General features: G+C 27.2%; 1 protein-coding gene across 5 annotated transcripts in view; it reads left to right on the forward strand.

The window, feature by feature from the left end:
- The window catches only part of LOC106691452 (kelch domain-containing protein 3), a 17283-nt gene extending 4965 nt beyond the window's left edge, over nt 1-12318 (forward strand). For all 5 annotated transcript variants that reach the window (XM_067051198.1, XM_014437225.3, XM_014437226.3 and 2 more), the window contains 7 exons: nt 997-1173; nt 2341-2528; nt 3233-3446; nt 4440-4635; nt 5906-5997; nt 8426-8504; nt 12139-12318. In XM_067051198.1, the coding sequence (XP_066907299.1) occupies nt 997-1173; nt 2341-2528; nt 3233-3446; nt 4440-4635; nt 5906-5997; nt 8426-8504; nt 12139-12196 (1004 nt within the window). In that variant the 3' untranslated portion in view covers nt 12197-12318. The remainder of the gene's footprint in view (nt 1-996; nt 1174-2340; nt 2529-3232; nt 3447-4439; nt 4636-5905; nt 5998-8425; nt 8505-12138) is intronic.
- Nucleotides 12319-20710: the final 8392 nt, after the last annotated feature.

Below are 20710 nucleotides of genomic sequence, written 5' to 3' on the forward strand. Positions count from 1 at the left end.
AAACACAAATAAGTATGACTAACTTATTTGTGTTTCATTGACCGCACCCCCAACCATCTTCTCCTCATTTATTTGTGTTAATTTATACTGACTCTCCCTCTCCCTCCCCCCAACCTTATTCACCTCTTATTGTTGTATTTATTGTCAATTATAAACACCTCATTGTTTTTATTTTGTGTTTGAGGTATACTGTAGATTGTACCCCTGACTAGAGTTAATTTGTAACGACTCTAATAGCTTTAGGAAAGTATGTAGGACGACCTCAGTAAAGAAAGTAACCACTGTCTCTACAGTACTATATTTAGAATACATTCGATTCTAACTAAAATTAAATTAATTTTTTTTTTTTTGTCAAATGTGCCACTATTCAAGCAATGCAGTGATAACCAATTTTTTTATATTTAAGAAATGATTTTTTTATTTCCCTTTATAGTAAATTACTATTTACTTATCTTTTCCCTAGTAAGAAACAATTTTTTTTTTTGTAATTATTATATTTACATTTTTTATTATTTTTTTTAAATGGCATTTCCTGACATTTAAGTATTGTACATATAAAATAAATTTTAACCATGATGTTTTTGAAGTATCTAATTAAATATATATATATAGTTATTAACAATTTTTTTTTTATTTTCTGCCAATGTTTCAACCCAAGATGTATGTCTTCATCTGGGCTATTAGGTTGAGGTGTAAACAAAGACCCCTCAACTGTTGAGTTATGTTTTCAGTTGAGGGGTTTTTGTTTACACCTCCACCTAACAGCCATGATGAAGACATATATCTTGGGTCAAAACGTCGGCAGAAAATAAATAAATACTTGATTATGAATTCATAGATAGTTTTGTCTATTCTGTGGTTCATACCGAGAGATGCTAACCACTACACTATCACTAAAGTATACCATTTATAATTTGGCTGTTAATTGTTATCATTTAGTATAGTATAAAATATATTTTATTAAAGTGAATTGAAAGTACAAATTTTATTTTGCAGAAAAAATATACCTTGATTGGCAAGAAATAGAAAAACCTAAACGAAGTAGTCCACAATACAGTGTCACTCCATTTCAACGCTATGGACATACAGCAGTTGCTTATGGTAGAAAAATTTATATATGGGGCGGGCGAAATGATCACATCGCCTGCAATACACTCTTCTGTTTCGATACAGGTTCTTTATTCATTCTTATTTAATTACCATATTTTTAAAATTATAATTCAAAATTTTACTTCTTTGCTGTTCATACTTCTGAGTTCTTGATATCTTGTAAATTCAGACTTGTTGTTCTTGTCCTGTAATAATTCTTAATTGTGGCATTTTTCAGTTTTAATATTTGCATCTGCTATGCAGATATTTACTTGACAGATGAATAACACACAATAACTTCCCATGATAAACTGATATTCATTACTTGGTGTCTACCACTTAATTGTCTTTTTTTAGGTACCTTCTGTCTAAGATTCGCCATAACTAAAAATAGTCTGTCGTTTTTTGTTGTTTTTTTAATTTTTTAATATTCTTACTTAATTTCCACGCTTACCTTTTATATTTCAACTCAATTAAAATTCATTTTCACGTAGGAAATTGGTTTTTTTAATCAAAATTTAATACGATAGGTATCAATGTAGAGCCATGTCATTGGTGTGATTTTCTTGTTTTATCATCTAATAAAAATTTTAAAATCATAACTATACAAGTTTCATGAAACAGCGTAGTTTCTAATAGTGTTCAAAATGTCAAATTCTACTAAATTAATAATATATTAAGAATGTATAATTTTTGGAAACTACAATTTATGAAGAGCATTGCTTCTCTGTTACCATATGAAGAATATTATTACAGAGTTTATGGTGAAAATTACACTGCTTTTAATGGTTTAAAAAAATTTTTATGTGTGAAACGAAAAATATGGAAAATTTTAATTAGAGCACATTGGTATTTTTGGATGAGGATGACACTCAAATGTAACAACTTACAAATCAATTAAATCTCGAAAAGCTGCTCACCAAATACAAAAGAAAGTAATTTCTCCATAGATTTGTAACTGGCAATGATAATTGAATATAATTCTAGATATATCCTATTTATAATGGATATATCCTAAGCGTAAACATAGGTAACTTCAAGCGAACCATCTATATTGGCTTTAAGGCCAAAATGCTCTGGATAGAAAATAATATAGATCCAACAAAATGAATATTTACAATTATAGTGCACAATTTTATAGTTGCATGAATGTGTTTTTTCTTTAAATGATTTTACATAAAGTTTCGTGTTGACTATATTGAACCAATTTCATGTTGCAACAGATTCACTATTTATGTATTTTGTTTTCAGATACATTTTTATGGTCAAGCCCAGCGACAACTGGTATAGTGCCTTATTCACGAGATGGACATTCAGCATGCATCATTGGGACTTGTATGTACATTTTTGGAGGATATGAAGAAGAATTTGAAAGATTTTCCCAAGAAGTTTATGCTTTAGATTTAGAGACAATGCACTGGACGTATGTAGTTACTAAGGTATACTATTTCGATATTGATTAAAAAAAAAAATTATAATTATACTGTTATGTGGAGCTTAAATAAAAAGAAGGTGAGAGTTGCGGAGAAGAAAAACAATTAAGAAATATTTATTAACATCTATTTATTATTCATTATTCCTCCTGTACACTTTCACCAATTCAATTAGTCTCCATTTTTGATAGTGACTTTAACATACCTGTGTGCTATAGTTGGTATTGTGCACTTCTAACACTGTTCCTTCAAGATTAACCACCTACTTGAGTAAAACTAACATAAGTACACTGGTATAGGTAAAGTTTTTTTGTTTTGTTTTTTTATTACATTAGAAATAGTAGTGTGATACGCAATATGGAACCAACCAACATTTTTATGAAATTATGTTTTATAAATTATATCAATAACTTTTATTTTTAATTTTCATTTAACTTCATAACTCAAGATACAGGATTCTTCCATATCACTATTAGATATAGATAGTCTTTCTATTTTATTAAAGCAGATATCAATAAAGTTTATAAAACAACAAAAACTATGTTGGTTGGTTCCTTATCTTTATCAGTATTAGTCGATATCTATCTTATCCATATCCTTATTTTATTTATCTATCAGCATATGTCGGTTTATTTATCTATATGCATTATAATTATTGATTTAAAAAAAAAATGAAGTACCATTTCAGTGTTGCTGTTATTTTCTTTCAGGGAGAAAGCCCCCCTTACACAGATTTTCATACTGGCACCGCCATAGGCAATAGGATGTATGTTTTTGGTGGGCGTTCAGATAGAGCAGCTCCTAACACTTCCGAGCATGACTTCTACCCAAATGAAATCATGTACTTAGACACAGACACTTGCATGTGGGTTTCACCTGTAGTTAATGGAGATGTTCCTTTAGGAAGGAGGAGTCATTCTGCTTGTGAGTTTATTTTATTTTTTTCTTATGTTCACTCAATTAAATGTAATTAAGTTAACAAATAAAATCAAATCATTCTTTATTTATTGTTATGTCTTGACTATTTTTATTTTGTTCATTCGTATATTATATATTAATCTCTTGCCTGAGGTTAGACAATTAATTTGAAAACACAACTTATTTCGAACCTTCTCTCAACTTTCTTCATTTTTCTCCAACATTTCGGTTCTTACACCATTATGTTGCTTATTATTACCATTATGGTGGTTGGGGGTTTAACATAATACAAGTATACCGAGATCCTTTATTTTCAATTTAAAGTTTTTTAAATAATTATAAATTATTATGTAAGTGGGGCCTGTTGGGCATGTAAGCATTAGGAAAACTCAAAAAGATCTTGGGCCTTAAGATTGTTATGATATATTGTAGAAGAGCCTATCCATATCTCATGTCAGGCTATGATAAGATAAGAGTTTTAATTCTATGTGAGTTGTAGCTGCAGGTAGAGTTACTATCACCAGCTTAGTGAGGAGTCACGCATTATCTTTTAGTTTAAGCTGATGACTCCCAACCAGTGGTCCAGGGACCATAGGTGGGCCACAAGAGTCTATGGATAGGCTGGGAGAAGATCCTGCAATATATATTTTTTTTTATGACCATTGATTGTTAGAGTTATTGTGTTAATTATTTCTTCTGATGTTTGTATGCATCTGAAAGGTTTTAACAGGCAATTAAACAATAAAAGTGACTCAAGGAACATGGAAAGGTATATGGTTTAGTTTCTGGCTTAGGGGTCTGCAGATATCACTGGTCTAAGCTTTTAGCACAGTTAATTTTATGGCATGGAATAATGTATAGAAAGAAGTGTTTATCACCATGCATAATAGTGATACCATAAACATAAAATTTGTTAAATAGGTCATTTAGGCAATTAATTACTTTATCTATCATTGTAACTTAATGTTATGTTATTATTATTTTATTTTTTTTTTTTAGTTCTTTACAACAATGAGTTGTATATATTTGGTGGTTACAACGCTCTTGTAAATCAACATTTTAATGACTTATATAAATTTAATCCTTTTACTTGCACATGGTCAATCGTACAAACTGTTGGAATTTGTCCAAAAGAAAGGAGAAGACAAGTGTGCATAGTAGTTGCAAATAAGATGTATCTATTTGGTGGAACAAGGTAAGACTTAAATTAGTTAGTTTTTTAATAAAGTATTATTAACTTTGAGATAAGCTGATTTATAGGAGGGAATATTTTTAAAAATAAATTAGTTACACCCAAAAAAAATCTATTGATTACTTTTCAAAGGGTTATTGTACTATTTCAAGGACAAATCCAACCTTTTTTTAATATTTATTTTATTATTACTATAAACTCTACTATAATCACTATAATATTATAATTATTTATAATACTATAAATATAAATAACTTTATTTCATTGGATATTTCGAGCTTGAACCCAACCCCAGGTAGAAGAAAAGGTAAAGAAAATTTGAAATAAAAATGTGAGTTAGTAATAATACAATTTGGCGATTTTTTAAAAACTGAAAATTATAAAATTGTACTGTGTTAATATATTTATTTGTTTAACTACTACTGATTTGTATGCTAGCTTAGGTTTTTTTTTTTTTCTTTTATCCTTAAATGTGAATTATATATTATTGAATTAATCATATATTATTGAATTAATTATATATTATTGCAAGATGAAATTGAGCTGTTTTTAGCTCGAAAAGTCTATCGTAATAAAGAATTGTGAAGAAGTAAAATAGGGTTGAATCTGTCCTTGAAAAATAATATTCTTTATTCTGGGACTAGTCCCTTTAGAATAATAGAACAGGCATCGACAAGAAGCATTAGTGTCTTAGAGTGTTATACAAAATAAAAATGAACTTACAGAACATAAATGTAACTAAAATAATAAATTGGAGAAGATAAAATTAATAAGTAAACTATAATATTAAATTTAACAAAATATGTAAAATAATAACGAAAATAAAACAGATAAAACAAAACCATATATTATCTCATAAATCATTGTGTGACTAACTATTCTAATAATACAAATGAAGAAGAATCAAACACTGATGAACTAAGAATAACTAACAAAAAGGAACATTTATTGTTTATATACATATTTATAAGTATAAAGGAAAATTGAAAACATCAAAGGTAGAAAAAATAATAATAAGTAAATTAGAAGACAAAAAAAAAATATTCAATACAAAATAAATCCTCTAATAAATCATAAGGTATATTCTAATAATAATAATAATAAAAGAAAAGAAAAGAAAAAAATGTATGAGCATACATAAATATCTACAAATTATATGTAGATATTAAGAACATCTAATAATATATATGTTATATTTCATCTATCTAGCACCATTGGTAAAATAAATTGGTTGTTTAATTATACTAATTCTAATAATGTGATATTTGTTTAGCCCTATACGAGATCCAGTTTATGATGATGGAGGTGATTCTCCGGATGATCATGAGTTGATGGATCATGATGATCTCCATGTCCTTGACCTAGGTAAATTATAAAATTTCATCAGATGTCATTAGCTGTTTCTTATCTTTCAACTGAATAGCAGGTTACTCTTTTCCTTTGATGATATTGTTTTTTAACATGGGTCGGTTGTTTTTTTATTAATGAGCTTTATTTTAGATGATGGTAAATTTGTTTAATTTACAGGCTACATTATCATTTTAATTTACCTACAAAATGTTCTAGGTTTCGACTTACTTCCAATCTGCAAGAATGATCTTATTGTTATTTTGTATTTCTATCCCATTTTATAATAAAATTCTAAATTGAGTCCAAACATACATAGACATGTCAAATAATATTAACCTTTTAAGAAAGATGATTATCACTATTTTTATCTTCGCCACTTTTACAATATTTTGTTGAAATATTTATTTCTAGAATTTACATTAAAAACAGTTGTTAGTCTATGTGTAGGATTTAATAACACAACAACAATAACATTTCCATATTTTAGATTAAACTCGAATTTTAAACTAAATTAAGTTATTAAAAGATTACAATTTAAACCCGTCAATCATTAAATTGATAAAGACTCTATCTCTTTATAATTATTGTTTTTTATTATCATTATTGCATTTTATTGTATTTTCTCTCTATATTTTTACCTAATTTTAAATTTATATATATTATCATTTAATATCGACCTATATTTAATATTTATTTATATTTTCTAATATTATCTTACTTTAATATATTATTTCATATGTAACTGTCACTTGTGAATGGTCAAATTCCCCCACTCCACAGCTCCATTGATACCTCACATCCGCCTCAAGCCATTCTTTAGATTTCCTTCAATCCAAAAAGCAGGTGTCCTATTTTGTACTCTGTTTTCTTGACCTTTATTTTAATATGTGCCCTGTATTTGTTTTAAATCTCTCTTTTATCTACTTTTTTGTTTATCTTGTTTATTTATACTTTTTACTGTACATCTTAGTTGTATTTTTTTAATTTGCTTTGTGTGTTTTTATATAATTTTTCCACACATCATTTTTTAACCCTACCTTAGTTCACTTTCATTTCTTGTTATACTGTGTTACATAATTTTAGTTGTTTATATCTTATACAGCCCTGATTATTGAAGCCATGCAAAGTGAGGGGATAGGTTGGCTCATAAAAAATATTGTTTTACTATTTGAGTTATTTTTTACTGTACCTGGACCATCTTCCTTTTAATAACTTAATCTATATTGAAGTTCAGGTCTATTCTAAAATGTGCAAATGTTATTGTTGTTGTTTTATTAAATCCTATACATAGACTTTTACATATGCGTAATGTATAAAATGTTCTTAGTGTAAATTCTGAATATAAATATTTCTAGAAAATATTGGAGATCAAAATAGTGATATTAATCTTTCATAAAAGGTTAATATTATTTGTCTAAATAATTATATGTCTATGTTTGGACTCAATTTAAAAGTGTTTTGGACCCAATTTATAATTGTATTACAAAATTGGATATAATTACAAAATAACAATAAGATTGTTCCTGAAGATGGCATGTATTTATGATAGTATATTAAAAGTAACAGATTATGCAAAAATATGTTACATCCATATTTATTTGAATTTTATAAACGAAAATGTATAACATATAATTATGGTATAGTATGTTAGTAAATCAGATATATTTAACTGAATAAACAATAGCAGTAACAAAGGAATTGGGTGAACTGTCCTACTGAGATTTCATAGAATTAATTTAATTAATATTTGGCGGTATGGAATAATCCACACTAGGAAAAAAAAAGAAGAAGATAATTTAAAGCAAATTTGTGAGTTGTACGACCAAGTTTATGCGGAAAAAAACTCTCAATAATAAAAGCATCAGTTCACTAGACAGTTTTGGAAAAATAATTTTGAGTAGAATTCTAGAACCCATATATGAGAATGGTCGGTGGAGACCAAGAAAAACCACTTTTTCGTCCCTAAAAGAAAACGAGCATCTCCTCTCATATCAAGATACAAAGATTGGTTATGAAGAAAATGGCTTGGTCATGTTATTTGGACAAGAAATAAAAGAGTGGTCAGTTAGTAGTACAAGGGTGATTGAGGATCTCAGTTACCCATTCAGGAGGTAGAGAGAAATATGTAGTGGCTGCCGAGCAGACAAAGGCAGTTCCATGTGACTGAGGTGTCGATACAAGATTGACCTATTACCAAAAACAATGTAGTGCCGTGCCTAAGATGATAACGATCAATATTGACTTCACCAAAGTAAATTATTGTTTATTGATCGAGACAATTAAGTCTTTTAGGGATGCAATAAAGAAATAGATTTTTTTATTTTCATTGGTTCGAAGGTGATACAAAAAATGTAAGGTTCTTTTATATTTAATGTCCATTATACTTTTAATCTTTAGAAAGAAAACTTAATTCACTATTCAAAAGTATATATTTATTTTTTAGATCCTACTTTGAAAACTCTGTGTATGCTGTGTGTCATAAATAATAAAATGAATCATAGTTGCTTGCCGAAGGACCTTATGTAAGTAGAATTATATGAATTATTTTATTTATATTTTTTATTATATTTAATAATTTGAATAATTATAATTCGAAATATACTAATTGTTGGAGATGGTGTTAGGGGATGCAGTTAAAAATTAATTAATCATTTTTATTATCTATTTCTTTTTTATTTGTATTCAACGTTTTATGGTCTTTCCTCCCCACCATTAGGATAAAATTGACGATGATTTTAACTTCTTGTTTTAACTCTTTTTCTATATTTTTTCCTTGTTAATTTTATTCATACTAATGGATTTTGTGTTTGTTGCATTATTTTACATGGAAATTTATCTTAACCCCTTATAGGATCGAACTGCTTTGGTCATATTTAAAAAAAAAAATTAGTGAAATGGTTTTATCTAGAGTATATAAAAAATTATCAATGTAACTAGAAAAAAAAGTATCAAATCTATATCAAGAAACAAATTCAAATGTCCAAACAAATTATAATGTTATGACATTGGCACTAATTGTTATAAAATGAAAAACAAAACACAAACGAATTAAAGGAATCTTGAGCCATTTCATTTGTGATGTATTCAAAATTTCATGCACTTCTTTTAAATCTTCTTTGTTTCCTAACATCTAACTGTGTCCTTTCATCAAACTATAAAAGTATTATAAATAAAACAAGACGTGAAATTTCAAAATAATTTTGTTGAGTTATTACAGATATTAGATTACCTTTATTTTATTTGAATTTTTGTGAAACATTAAGAAAAAAACTTAATATTAAGAATATTTTGAAGAATATAAAAAAAAAAATATTTTTGAATTTATTTTTTAATAAAGTTTTAAAAATTGGTAAAAAATACTAAACTTTTCAACAAAAAAAGAGTTGAAAAAAAATAGAAAATAACAATTAAACTTTTGTTTATCCACGAATGAATCATTAATTTTGTAATAAAAGGATAGTTTGTTGAAAAATTCGGGGTTTTAACAATTTTAATTTAATAAGTCAGGACAAAATATATTTATATGGATAAAATTGACATGGAAACTATAATTTAATGTTATAAACCAAAAGTCAAAATTATTAGTAATGTATTGATTATAATAATGATATATTTATTTGTTTTGGGGTAACCCCTGTACAAATAAGCTTAGCCCGTAAAATAAACGGCTTACGCATACCAATGTTGTTATATATTCTACAGCAATAATAAATTTAAAATCATTCCTATAAATTAATGTGAACAATAAATATCCTATTTATATGTTTTACTATTAAAAGAAAAAATAAACAAAAATTTTACTGCTTAATTAACATTATACAACCTATTGAGAAAATCAGTATCCTGATCTAAGTTTAAGATTACATAGCCCCTAGATGAGTTACATAAATAAATAATGGTTTGAGATCCAGTTTATGGGTACTGACAGAATTTTATATCAATAGTTTGGACTAATATTATTTATCGGGTATCGGGTTCTGTTCTCTTTGTACGCCGGAGAACTTGACAGAAAGTGGAAGCAATCCTCCAAAGCAGTTCCATCACAAGCTGGACAATTCTTCTGTAGGTCCCAAGTATATTTATGTGAACCAACACTAAATGTAATTGTGCATTTCCCTGAAAGTCTCACTTGGTCAATAATTTTCGAAGCTGCTATGGAGCAGCTGACCTTAAGTTAGCTCTGGAGAGCGCCCGCTTTAATGAATACCCTACTGTATCACAGATTTTTGGATGATTTCCACGATAACAAGAGGTCTTTACCCTTGATGAATTCCCTCAAGCCTTCCGAGACCTCCTTCTTTCTGGTTTCATTTATATACCAGATTATTACTCATAAGTCATCGGGTCAAAAATTCAGAAGCTCTCCAGAAGTTTCTTCATCTGCATTACTCAATTATTATGCAAGGTGAACTGGTTGTTACTATCCAGCGACAGCAACTTTAAAAATATTTATATATAATTTAAATTCTTGTTTGAGACTGGTTTATTTATCAAAAAAGTAGCCATTTAGTCTCAATAAATTTATTTTGTTATTACTCCACTCACACGTTTCAGCCATTCTCAAGGATAACTTATTTTTAATATCACAGCTACATTGTTATTAAAAAATTGCAGGCTATTCTGCCTTTGTCAAAATATATTTTAATCTATCTATAAATAGGTTTTTTATCCACTAATTTACTTATACTAATATAATTCAATTAACACTTTCTATTACAACCTTATGACTTATTGAAACAGTGTATTGTTGAAAGTGAGTGCTATGGTTGTAATAGAAAGTATTAATTGAATTATATTAGTATAAGTAAATTAGTGGATAATAATAGCTTGATAGACTAAAATAAGTTTGTAGCATTTTTCAATATTTCAATTTAATCCTCTCTGTGTTTATAAAATCATGTTTACTTGGTCAATAATGTTTACATATTCTAAAAAAGGATTAGTTAAGGTGCTTTTATGCACCAGTTTCAACCGAGATCACTTATGTTTAAATGGTATTTTGCTTCCTCAAAATGGAAGAAAAAAAAATTTATTTTCTTCATTTAATGATTTTTTTATTTCCAAAAAAGAAAATCTGCAGCACAGACGGTTAACAAACTTTGCTGTGTGTGTGGTAATGATGCCTTAGGAGAAAGCTCTGTCTGTAAGTGATTTGCTTGGTTCAGAACTGGAAAGAAAACTGAGTTGGAAGACGCAGAGCGCTCGGGTTGTCCTTCAACTGTTGATGATGACCAAATTCAAGCATTGATCACAGACTACCCTCACTCTACGACACGGGATATCGCAGAAACGCTTAACATATCTTATCCAAGTGTCTCAAATCATTTGTCTCATAATCGCAAAGGCATAGTTTTCCATCTCGATAACGCCCATCCTCATGTGTCTTTGCAGACCCGGCTGAAATTATTGGAGTTTGGCTGGGATGTGATCCCCCACTCACCCTATTCACCAGACCTTGCCCCAGATTTTCACTCAATTCGGGCCCTTCTAAACTCTCTTAACGGGAAACACTTTAATTCGCTCAAGGACTGCAAAACACATATAGAGGAGTTCATTGCGCAAAAATCTGAGCAGTTCTAGGATGACGGAATTAAAAAATTAAAAAATCTGAAGTTTTTATTGAAATCACCAGTAAAAAACGCTACGAACTTATTTTACAATCTAATATTTTGACAAAGGCAGAACAGCTAGTAACTTTTTAATAAATTTTAGCTGTGATATCTAAAATAAGTTATCCTTGAGAAAGGATGAAATGTAGGAGTGGAATAATAAGAAAATAAACATGTTGAGACTAAATGGCTATTTTTTATTATTTATTTAAAAACATTGTTTAGCAAAGTGAGTACAGCTCACTCGTGTAAAATATTTGTATTAACCGGGATAATGTTTGCTTTAAAACATGATATCCCACAGGAATGGCTGCGACTTCTAATCTTACCATAAAATGTGGGATATTTTGTTGTAAAATAGTGGAGGTCGGATGGTGAAGCAAGTTTAGACACAATATATCTTTATGTGGATAAAATTGACAAGGAAACTAAAATTTAATGTTATTAACCATAAGTTAAAATCAATGGTAATGTATTAATCCTTACTATAGCTTAATTTTCTTGACAATATTCATAATTAATTATTTATATATTTATTTTATTGCAGACAAGACTTAAATCTATTGAAAGCAAATCTTTGGATATTCGATCAGATGACCCTTTGAAAGTTATAATAGTCATCTCGCCCCAGAAAGTCATCAGCTTTCATAATTAATTTAAAAATGTGTAAATGTATTTCAATGAATGTATATATGTAAATTACGCAAGTAAATAAGTGCATTGAATATTTATGTTTTGTTTTTTCTCATGATGCAGAGTTTAAAGTTTTAGGTATGTTTTTATTGACTATAACTACTGAATCTAGTTTTTTGTGTATGTGTTTTATTTATAAAATGTTTATATATGATTCTGATTATAAATCAACTATTTATTAAAATTATTTTTAGATAATTCTAATATTTTTTTGTGATTTAATATAGGTTATTTATATTTAAGGATTAATATGCAATTCGCGATTTATTTCATATGCAAACTACTTTATTTCCTTTTTTTTACACAAAAAATAAAATTATTCAATAAGAAAATATTTTTAAATCTATATATATTTTCTTGTATTTTTTTATTGGTACACTACTTTTGATAAAATGGTGATTATTATGTAAAAATTGCTGTTAATATTTATGGATATTGTACATTTCTCTAAATTTATTATTTACATTTTTTTTTATATAATTATAAAATTAACTTAGTTGAACCTAATTAGAAGTTCGGGTTCAAATATCATGGATTCCTGTTATTTCTAAATTTTTCAACTGAAACAGTGTTATTGTATTTTTTAACATTTCATTCTCTAGAGAAAAAAAATTGATAATTGTGATTAAAAATGTGTTCTTTCAATCTAATCCTATCCTTTCTGTTAGCGTCTATTGGGGTCCTTTTTAAAGCTAGGTAAGTAACCCTGGATAGAAAAAAAAATTTTAATGCTGGTAATTGGAACTGGATGTCCAATAAATAATTGATAAGATTCTCCAAACACTAAATAATTTGCCAGTCTCTGCTTGGTATAAGTACTCATATAAGTGGAAGATCAAGATTGCTATAATATTCATATAATATACTTCTCTATAATATTCATTTATTTATATTTAACCAGCAGACCCAGTAATAATGCTTTTTTATTACTAGATTTTAGGATATACATAGATTAAATTAACACAATTGAAATTTCGATATTAACTAATGTATTTAATTTTTGAGAAAAATCAAAAAATAATATTTTTTCGCTTAAAATGTTCGCCCTAAGAAGCAATGTTTCAATTCTTTTTGTTAATTATACATATAGTGTCTTAATTAATGCTAATGACGATCTTATATAATTTTTTATTGTACAATACTTTGATTTCTATTGCAGAACTGCTCGTTCTTTATCAGTTCATTTTCTTAAGTATAAATAATATACTAATAATAAATAAATTATATGATTTATTTATTTATTAATGTTTAAACAATCTATATACATAAAAGAGAATGGTTCAAATGTTTTTTGACAGTAACATTTTCGACAACTGCACTAATTTACATGCTCTATGACGTGATGGGAAAGTTTAAAGCTACTGAAATCTCCAATTTTTCTGGTTAAAAAATTAAACATTTTAGGTACATAGCTCATAAAATATATTTTCAAGGTTATTATGTATTAATCAATTTTTTTCTTTGTAAAGAATAAGAGAAAAATACTATTGATTGTTTAAATTATTATATATTCATAAAAAAATATGATAACCTAACGAAACTTCAAATAAAGTAGGCCAAACAAATATTTTTAAAAATCATAAAACCAGCAATAACTTCAACATGACTTAACCAATGTACATGAAACTTAGGAGTGGTTTAAGGCCTTACAAATTACAACAAATAGCATAGATCAGCATTAATTGAACAAATTATAACTGAAGATATAAAATAAAACTTTTATTTCATGAGCTGTAGTGAAAAACTCTTCCCTAATAAACTTCTTTATTTTAATATATCGTTAACAAGGTTATGAGGCCATCATACTGTTAACATACTTATTTTCTCACATTGCATAATTAAACTAGTCTCCTTATTTAGTCAGAGGTATAATAGTCACAATAAACATTATTGCTGTCAATTTGTTTTAAATAAATTAATAAAAAAAATTTATAAATAAAAAATGAGGAGAAATCTAATAAATGTCATATCAACAAGACTTGATGATTGTAAGAATAACCTTAATTCAAGTCTTCTTAATACGACATTTTCATATTTCTCCTTATTTTTTATGTTTATTTATTTAAAACAAATTAACAGCAATAATGTTTATTGTGACTATTGTACCTAAGACTAAATAAGAGTACTATTTTAATTATGAAATGTGAGGATATAAGTATTTTAAAGAGAACTTGATTATGGGGGCTATGGCCCCAAAGCGTTTATGATATATTAAAATAAAGAAGTTTAATGAGGAAGAGTTTTCACTACAACTTAACCAATAATGAACTTATAATGTTAAGAATAACATAAAACGTTCGAAAATTTTTTCTTTCTTTATAACCAATATTTTGCCCTTATAATGGTATCATGTTTAAACTGTATAGGTTAAAAGAACAAACATTCAGCTTTCCAGTGGTTTTAGTAATGTTGGCTTTGGATAAAATGGAGAGGAGTTATGAAAGTTATATGAATAGTGAACATCGGGAGAAAAAAGAATCCAAATAAATCAAGTTCTAAATTTATAATTTTAGTTTCTTTGAAAAATGGTATTTTAGGGTTTCAGATGACGCTGAAAATGAATATGATTAACTTTTTCCTAAAAACATTTTTTTTTTTTAACCTACTTTATAATTTAGGTTTTTATATATTTTTGTGACTTAGTACAGTCAGTAATATTTTTCCCTTATTCTTTAGAATGGAGCAAATCGATTAATATATAATAACCTTGAAAAATGTATGTCTGAGCTATGTGCCTAAAATGTTTAATTTTGTATAAAACCGAAAAATTGAAGATTTCAGTATCTTTAAACCTTCCCATGACACCACAGATTATTTTTTTAAAAAACAGCATGTAAATCAATGCAATAATTGAAAAGTTTATTGTCGAAAAACATTCGGACCATTTCCTTTTATGTATATAGGATTGTTTAAACATTAATAAATAAACAAATTATATAATTTATTTATTATATTTAAGAAAATGAATAGGTAAAGAACCAGCAGTTCTGGAATAGAAATCAAAGTATTATACAATAAAAAAATTATAAAAGATCGTCATTAGAATTAATTAACAAAAAGAATTAAAACACTGTTCCTAATCTTTTATCATAAACAGCACTCTTCATTCCTATGTTATATACTATGTACATAATTATTTCCCTTTTTACAAGATAGCATTTTACAATACCATACAACTTACAAAATTAAAAAAGTAATAGATTGATACCAACCTTTTAATTCAGTATACATTATAATTAGTAAAAATAAAATATTTCAATCTTGCAGCATAAAAAAATTAATAAATAAAATTGTTTATGTGCGTAATCAGGAACACTAAATGAGATAATATAATTTTTCCAAGTTGCCAAAAGAGAGGAAATTAAATTTTTTAAAAAAAAACTTATAATAGATTATAAGATTATTTCTTTTGTTACGGGTAGCAATAGAATGTTTTCACAGGGACGAGAACAGAATGTTTTTATAGGAATATAAAACATATCTAGTTTGTGAATGTGAAAGAAACCCAGCTTTGACGGATTATTTTGAAACATGAAGATATTGGTTGGTTTCCTGATATTCATATTCAATATTACTTAAAGTAATCATTTTATTTTATTTTGGAACACTAATTAAATTTAAAGGGTAAAAACATTTCTTATCAAAAAAATAATTAGTGCAGTGCTCCAATAACTCAAATTTTAGTTGAAATCAATCACCCCTCATTTCAAATTAATCTACTTTACTATTCAAGACAGCAAAATTTCCCCTTACAACATTTCAATTTATTGGTCAGGTATAAAATTATTATTCCTGTTTTTGTTGTTCCGTGGTTCTTATGAAGAATAATCATTATATTATCATCATAGCCATGGAACCACGAAAACATTTATTTTATCCTTTAGTTTATTATGAAATTTGTTCATATTTTATGATTACCCATTTTTTATTATTGAGAATGACGAGAGATGATTAATTATTCCAAATAAACAAAATATAAGGTAATTTAGAGGAAACTTTTTTTTTTTTTAATTCAGCATAAAGCCAGTCAGACTATTTCAATAGGACAAGACCTTTCTGATATTAAAAATTACTTACTTTTACATTAATATGACGAATATAATCGAAATCCTTAAAGCTGTTTTGAAGAAAATGTTAAAATCCTTAATATAAAGTGATGCTTCTGTTATTTTAATTTGATATGAGTGAAGTAGTTTTTTTGTTATATATAATTGTTAAATATTAAAATTTAATGGTTAAAATATTTTTTTTAATTGTCATTTTTCTATTTTTATAACAAAATGGGATACACCCAATTTATTTAAACCTTTTATAAATTCAGTATTTGGTGTTAAATAATATTTTACAAATCTATTTCTGAAATAGCTTAAGAACTACTGATTCCATGACAACTGTTTAAAGAAAACCATTAGCTGAAATATATACATTTTAAGGTTCCCTAAAAAAAAAAAAAACACCTCAAATGAGATAGCAATTTTTTCAACAGAATAACAATATATTTATCAAATTTACAAATAAGAAATATTTTGAATTAAAAGAAACTGAACGATGTGATGTTGAATGGTACGTGAAATATGACGTACGGAGTGCAGAAGGGTAGAATACACACTTAATTTAAATGACAATTTATTTTAAATTAAAAAAGACCTTGGAATAATACTCCAATAATACAGTTAAGTTTCAAAAACTACCACTAGAGAGCAGCACAAACCGAGAAATGATAAAAATAGTAGTTCCAATTATTACCGCAAGAGGCCAGCACCATTCAAGCAGAGATTCCTAATGTCGAATTCCAGCTCGAAAAATTTCAATTTGTATTAGGAGAGTAGGAACAGGCAGGAGCTCTACGACTCGAACCAGACCCTCTTAGTGCTATTAGCTCCTGCAGGTTCCCACTCTCCTAATATAAAATAAAATTTTTCGTGTTAGAATTTCACATCGAACGCGCTGCCTGGATGGTGCTGGCCTCTTGCGGCAATAATTGGAAGTAGTATTTTACTCCCTTTCTTGATTTGTGCTGCTACCTTTTGATAGTTATATGAACTATTATTTTAACTTTTTTTTTTAAAGAAACTATTCAAATGAAATATTAGATGAAAATAAAAACAGTTTTTCAACTGAAACATTGATTAAATAATTTTATCAGTCATCAATGGTTTGTTGCAGTGTCTCAAAGGATTTTTCTATAATTTAATAAATTATAAAGTGTGAATTGAATTCTCATTTAACTAATATGATCTGAATTAGTATTATCCCAAAAATATACTGATCATTTACATGTATTATGAGCTAGGCTTTCATAGTGTTTTTAATAGAAAAGTGCACATGCAAAATTAGTTATAGGTGAAGATCATATAAGGAAAACAACAATTATTTTTTATATATATAGTTGACCGTAAAAATTGAAATATAAGAAGATGGTCAGAGTTGTGGTCAAAAAATGAAGCAAATAGTTTATAACTATTTTAATGTCTGAAATTTCGCTCCACTTTGCAGGGCTTCATCAGGGCTGTTCAAAGCGAAAAGTTGAGCAACTAAATAATTAAAAATAATTTAACAATTATTTTTGAATAATTATATCTTTATTTACTAATCGAGTTGCTAAAAACCAAACATATTTCTTAGAAACTAATTTAAACTAAGTTTTTTAATAACTGAAATGATCAATTATATAAAAAGTGTGGATTCTTCAGCAGATTGCTATTAATTTTTGTTTGAAGACCAATTGTTAGCTTACTGAAAATTCTTATTTCCAATATATTTTAAAATTAAACATTAGATTATAGTAATGGTGGAAACATCATTGATTGTTGGTGTAACCAGGGATAATTTTGTTGAGGACTCATTCCAGACAAAAAACATCCGGACTATAATATATTACTTTCACTTGAGGTTTTAATATGTAATTTCAAGAAGTATGTATTACAGATCTTTGCTTTCTGTCAATTAACCATCATACATATAATCCTGCTTGATCCTTTTGAATGAATTAAAAAAATTCAGTATGTGAAATAAATACAGTTTAGTGTACTCACAATTGTTTTAAATGAGCCACAGGGGTTAGGTGTTTTGCAAATCACATTAATACATTAACTATTTCAATATTTTATAACATTGTTTTCATGGAAACAAAGCTATTACCTAAGATTTCGTTTCTGAAATTACTAGGAAAAATGTAAAATATTTGATCTATAATGATTAATATTAAAACTAATTAAATCTATCAGTCTATTTTTTCAAAGTTAAAATGTAATGATAGATATTGATTTGAGAGGTGCATTTAAATACTATACACAATTCTAACTTTTCATCTCTAAAAATAGAAATAATTCTTAACAATAATTTACTGTACATATACATACATACATACATACATAAAAGATACATTAATAAAAATAAATTAAATTTATTGAAAAATTATTTATATTTATTATGTATAGTATTTTTTTCTTAAGTATTTGACACACTAAATTGTTATAATGTAAATGAACACTTTTTCTCTCATTTGCATTATAATTAAAATGTTTTTCTTTCTATATTCTGCTTTATATATCTATATAATAAAAACCCTCTGTGTGTTTCTGTAATAAGAATCATAGATCTCCTGCCAAGTATCGATTTTTAAGTTACATCTATAGAAGATTAATGATTAAGTATTATGGATAGTGATCACACTATCCATAATACTTAATCATTATACCAGCTATCAAGCTCTTCCCATATGTTCATTTTTAAGTTTTATTTATGGTTAGTGTTTTAATAATGATTTAAAACACCACCAGCCAGAATGGTCCCTCCACATTCTTTGTTAGTACCCATCTCTCCCCGGCTATCAAGCCACCTCTGTTAATCTGCCTTCAGTGGACAATGTATCCTTATCTTAAAATGTCATGCGGCAATAATAAATTAAATGTATATAGTGTATATAATTAGGTTAAGTTTAAAATTTTGTATGTATTTGCTTTAGTAAAGATTTAGGAGGTCAGAAAAAAAAATTATTTAAAATAAAATTGAGGAACATGAATAATCAAAATAAATAAATATTATGAGAAAGAGGAGTATTAACATAAGTTAGTTATTGATATGAATTTTTGTCGAAATAAGAACAGAAAATTCCAATTTTAATTTATACAATTATTTTAGTCTTAATACTGAGTACTGTAACTTTTTAAATAAAGAAAAATGCTATCTGTTAGCTGGTGTGAATTTTTTTTCTTTTGCTCGAAAGTAAATTATAGTCAACTATCCAGAAACTATTAATTTTAGGAGAAAATGAAATAGAACTTCATTAATTTTTAATTCTTAGAATCATTTGTGTTTCTTAAATTTTCATAAGATTCCATCTTTTTTATTTATTTGTTTTTTCTTTAATTTAAGTTAACCATGGTAGAAATTTGATTACAGAAGTTTTTTTAATAAAGGTTTTATTTCTTGAAATGATAAATTGTAAAGTTTTATAATTCAAATTATATATGAAAATGATCGATCATAATTGAATATGAAGGAGATGGTCGGGGTTGCAGTCAAGAAAGAACACAAAATAGTATTTGGAGTGATGGAAGAAAGAAGCTTTTTGAGATCAACGGCATAATTTACGAACTTGTGATTCTGATTAGAACTGGATACACCTTAGAGATTACTCATTTCTATCCAAGTTGGATTTCAGCTTTAAAAGCTAAACGCAAGAAACAAAAACAAATAAATTCTATTTAGGCCCGAGTTTAAAAGGTTGGATCTAGATCATGAGAACGAGACACGATTTTTTTTTAAGGCTTAAATACATAGTTTATTTAAAAATGGTATATATCGGGAGTTACCGTCGTTTAATTTAAAGAGTACAATAAATATAATACTAAAAAAATTTTAAATATAGATAACAAGCCAATTATGGCGTTCTGTTCTGCTCTGTTTTGTTTAACGGCGTAAAACTTCCTTGGTCATCGACGCAATTTACTTCCTATTAGTTTCCGGCAATACTCAGCCAATTATGGCGTTTTCATCATTTAGAAATCATTAAGTTTCTATTTTATTTTCCTCACTCTTCTATATTCTGTAATCATCGCGATACAAACCACGCCATTAGTTGAGGCATGGAAATGGATAAGGCTGTACTTGCCAGAAATAGGAAAAATGAGATTTTGACGGGATAACGTAGAAGAAACCAGCACCAATCGACTGGTAACCGCTGAAAGTAATCTATCTTGAACGGTTTGGTTCCTAGAACTGTAATGTTTTCATAATTTTCGAACTAAAATCGTGGCCAGCTACCTGTTTTTTTCATTTTTCTCAAAACTTGTTTCTTGGCATATAGAACTATTTCCATGCCTCAGTTCATTTTGTTCGCGACTACGTAAAACATACAATGTTTTATATTTTCCCAAAATAACAACAGAATACATCTTTGTTTTACTATAAATTCCACCAAG

This window comes from Halyomorpha halys, unplaced genomic scaffold (assembly GCF_000696795.3).
Source record: "Halyomorpha halys isolate HHAL.00 unplaced genomic scaffold, Hhal_1.1 Scaffold2360.1, whole genome shotgun sequence".
NCBI classification, from domain to species: Eukaryota; Metazoa; Arthropoda; class Insecta; order Hemiptera; family Pentatomidae; genus Halyomorpha; species Halyomorpha halys.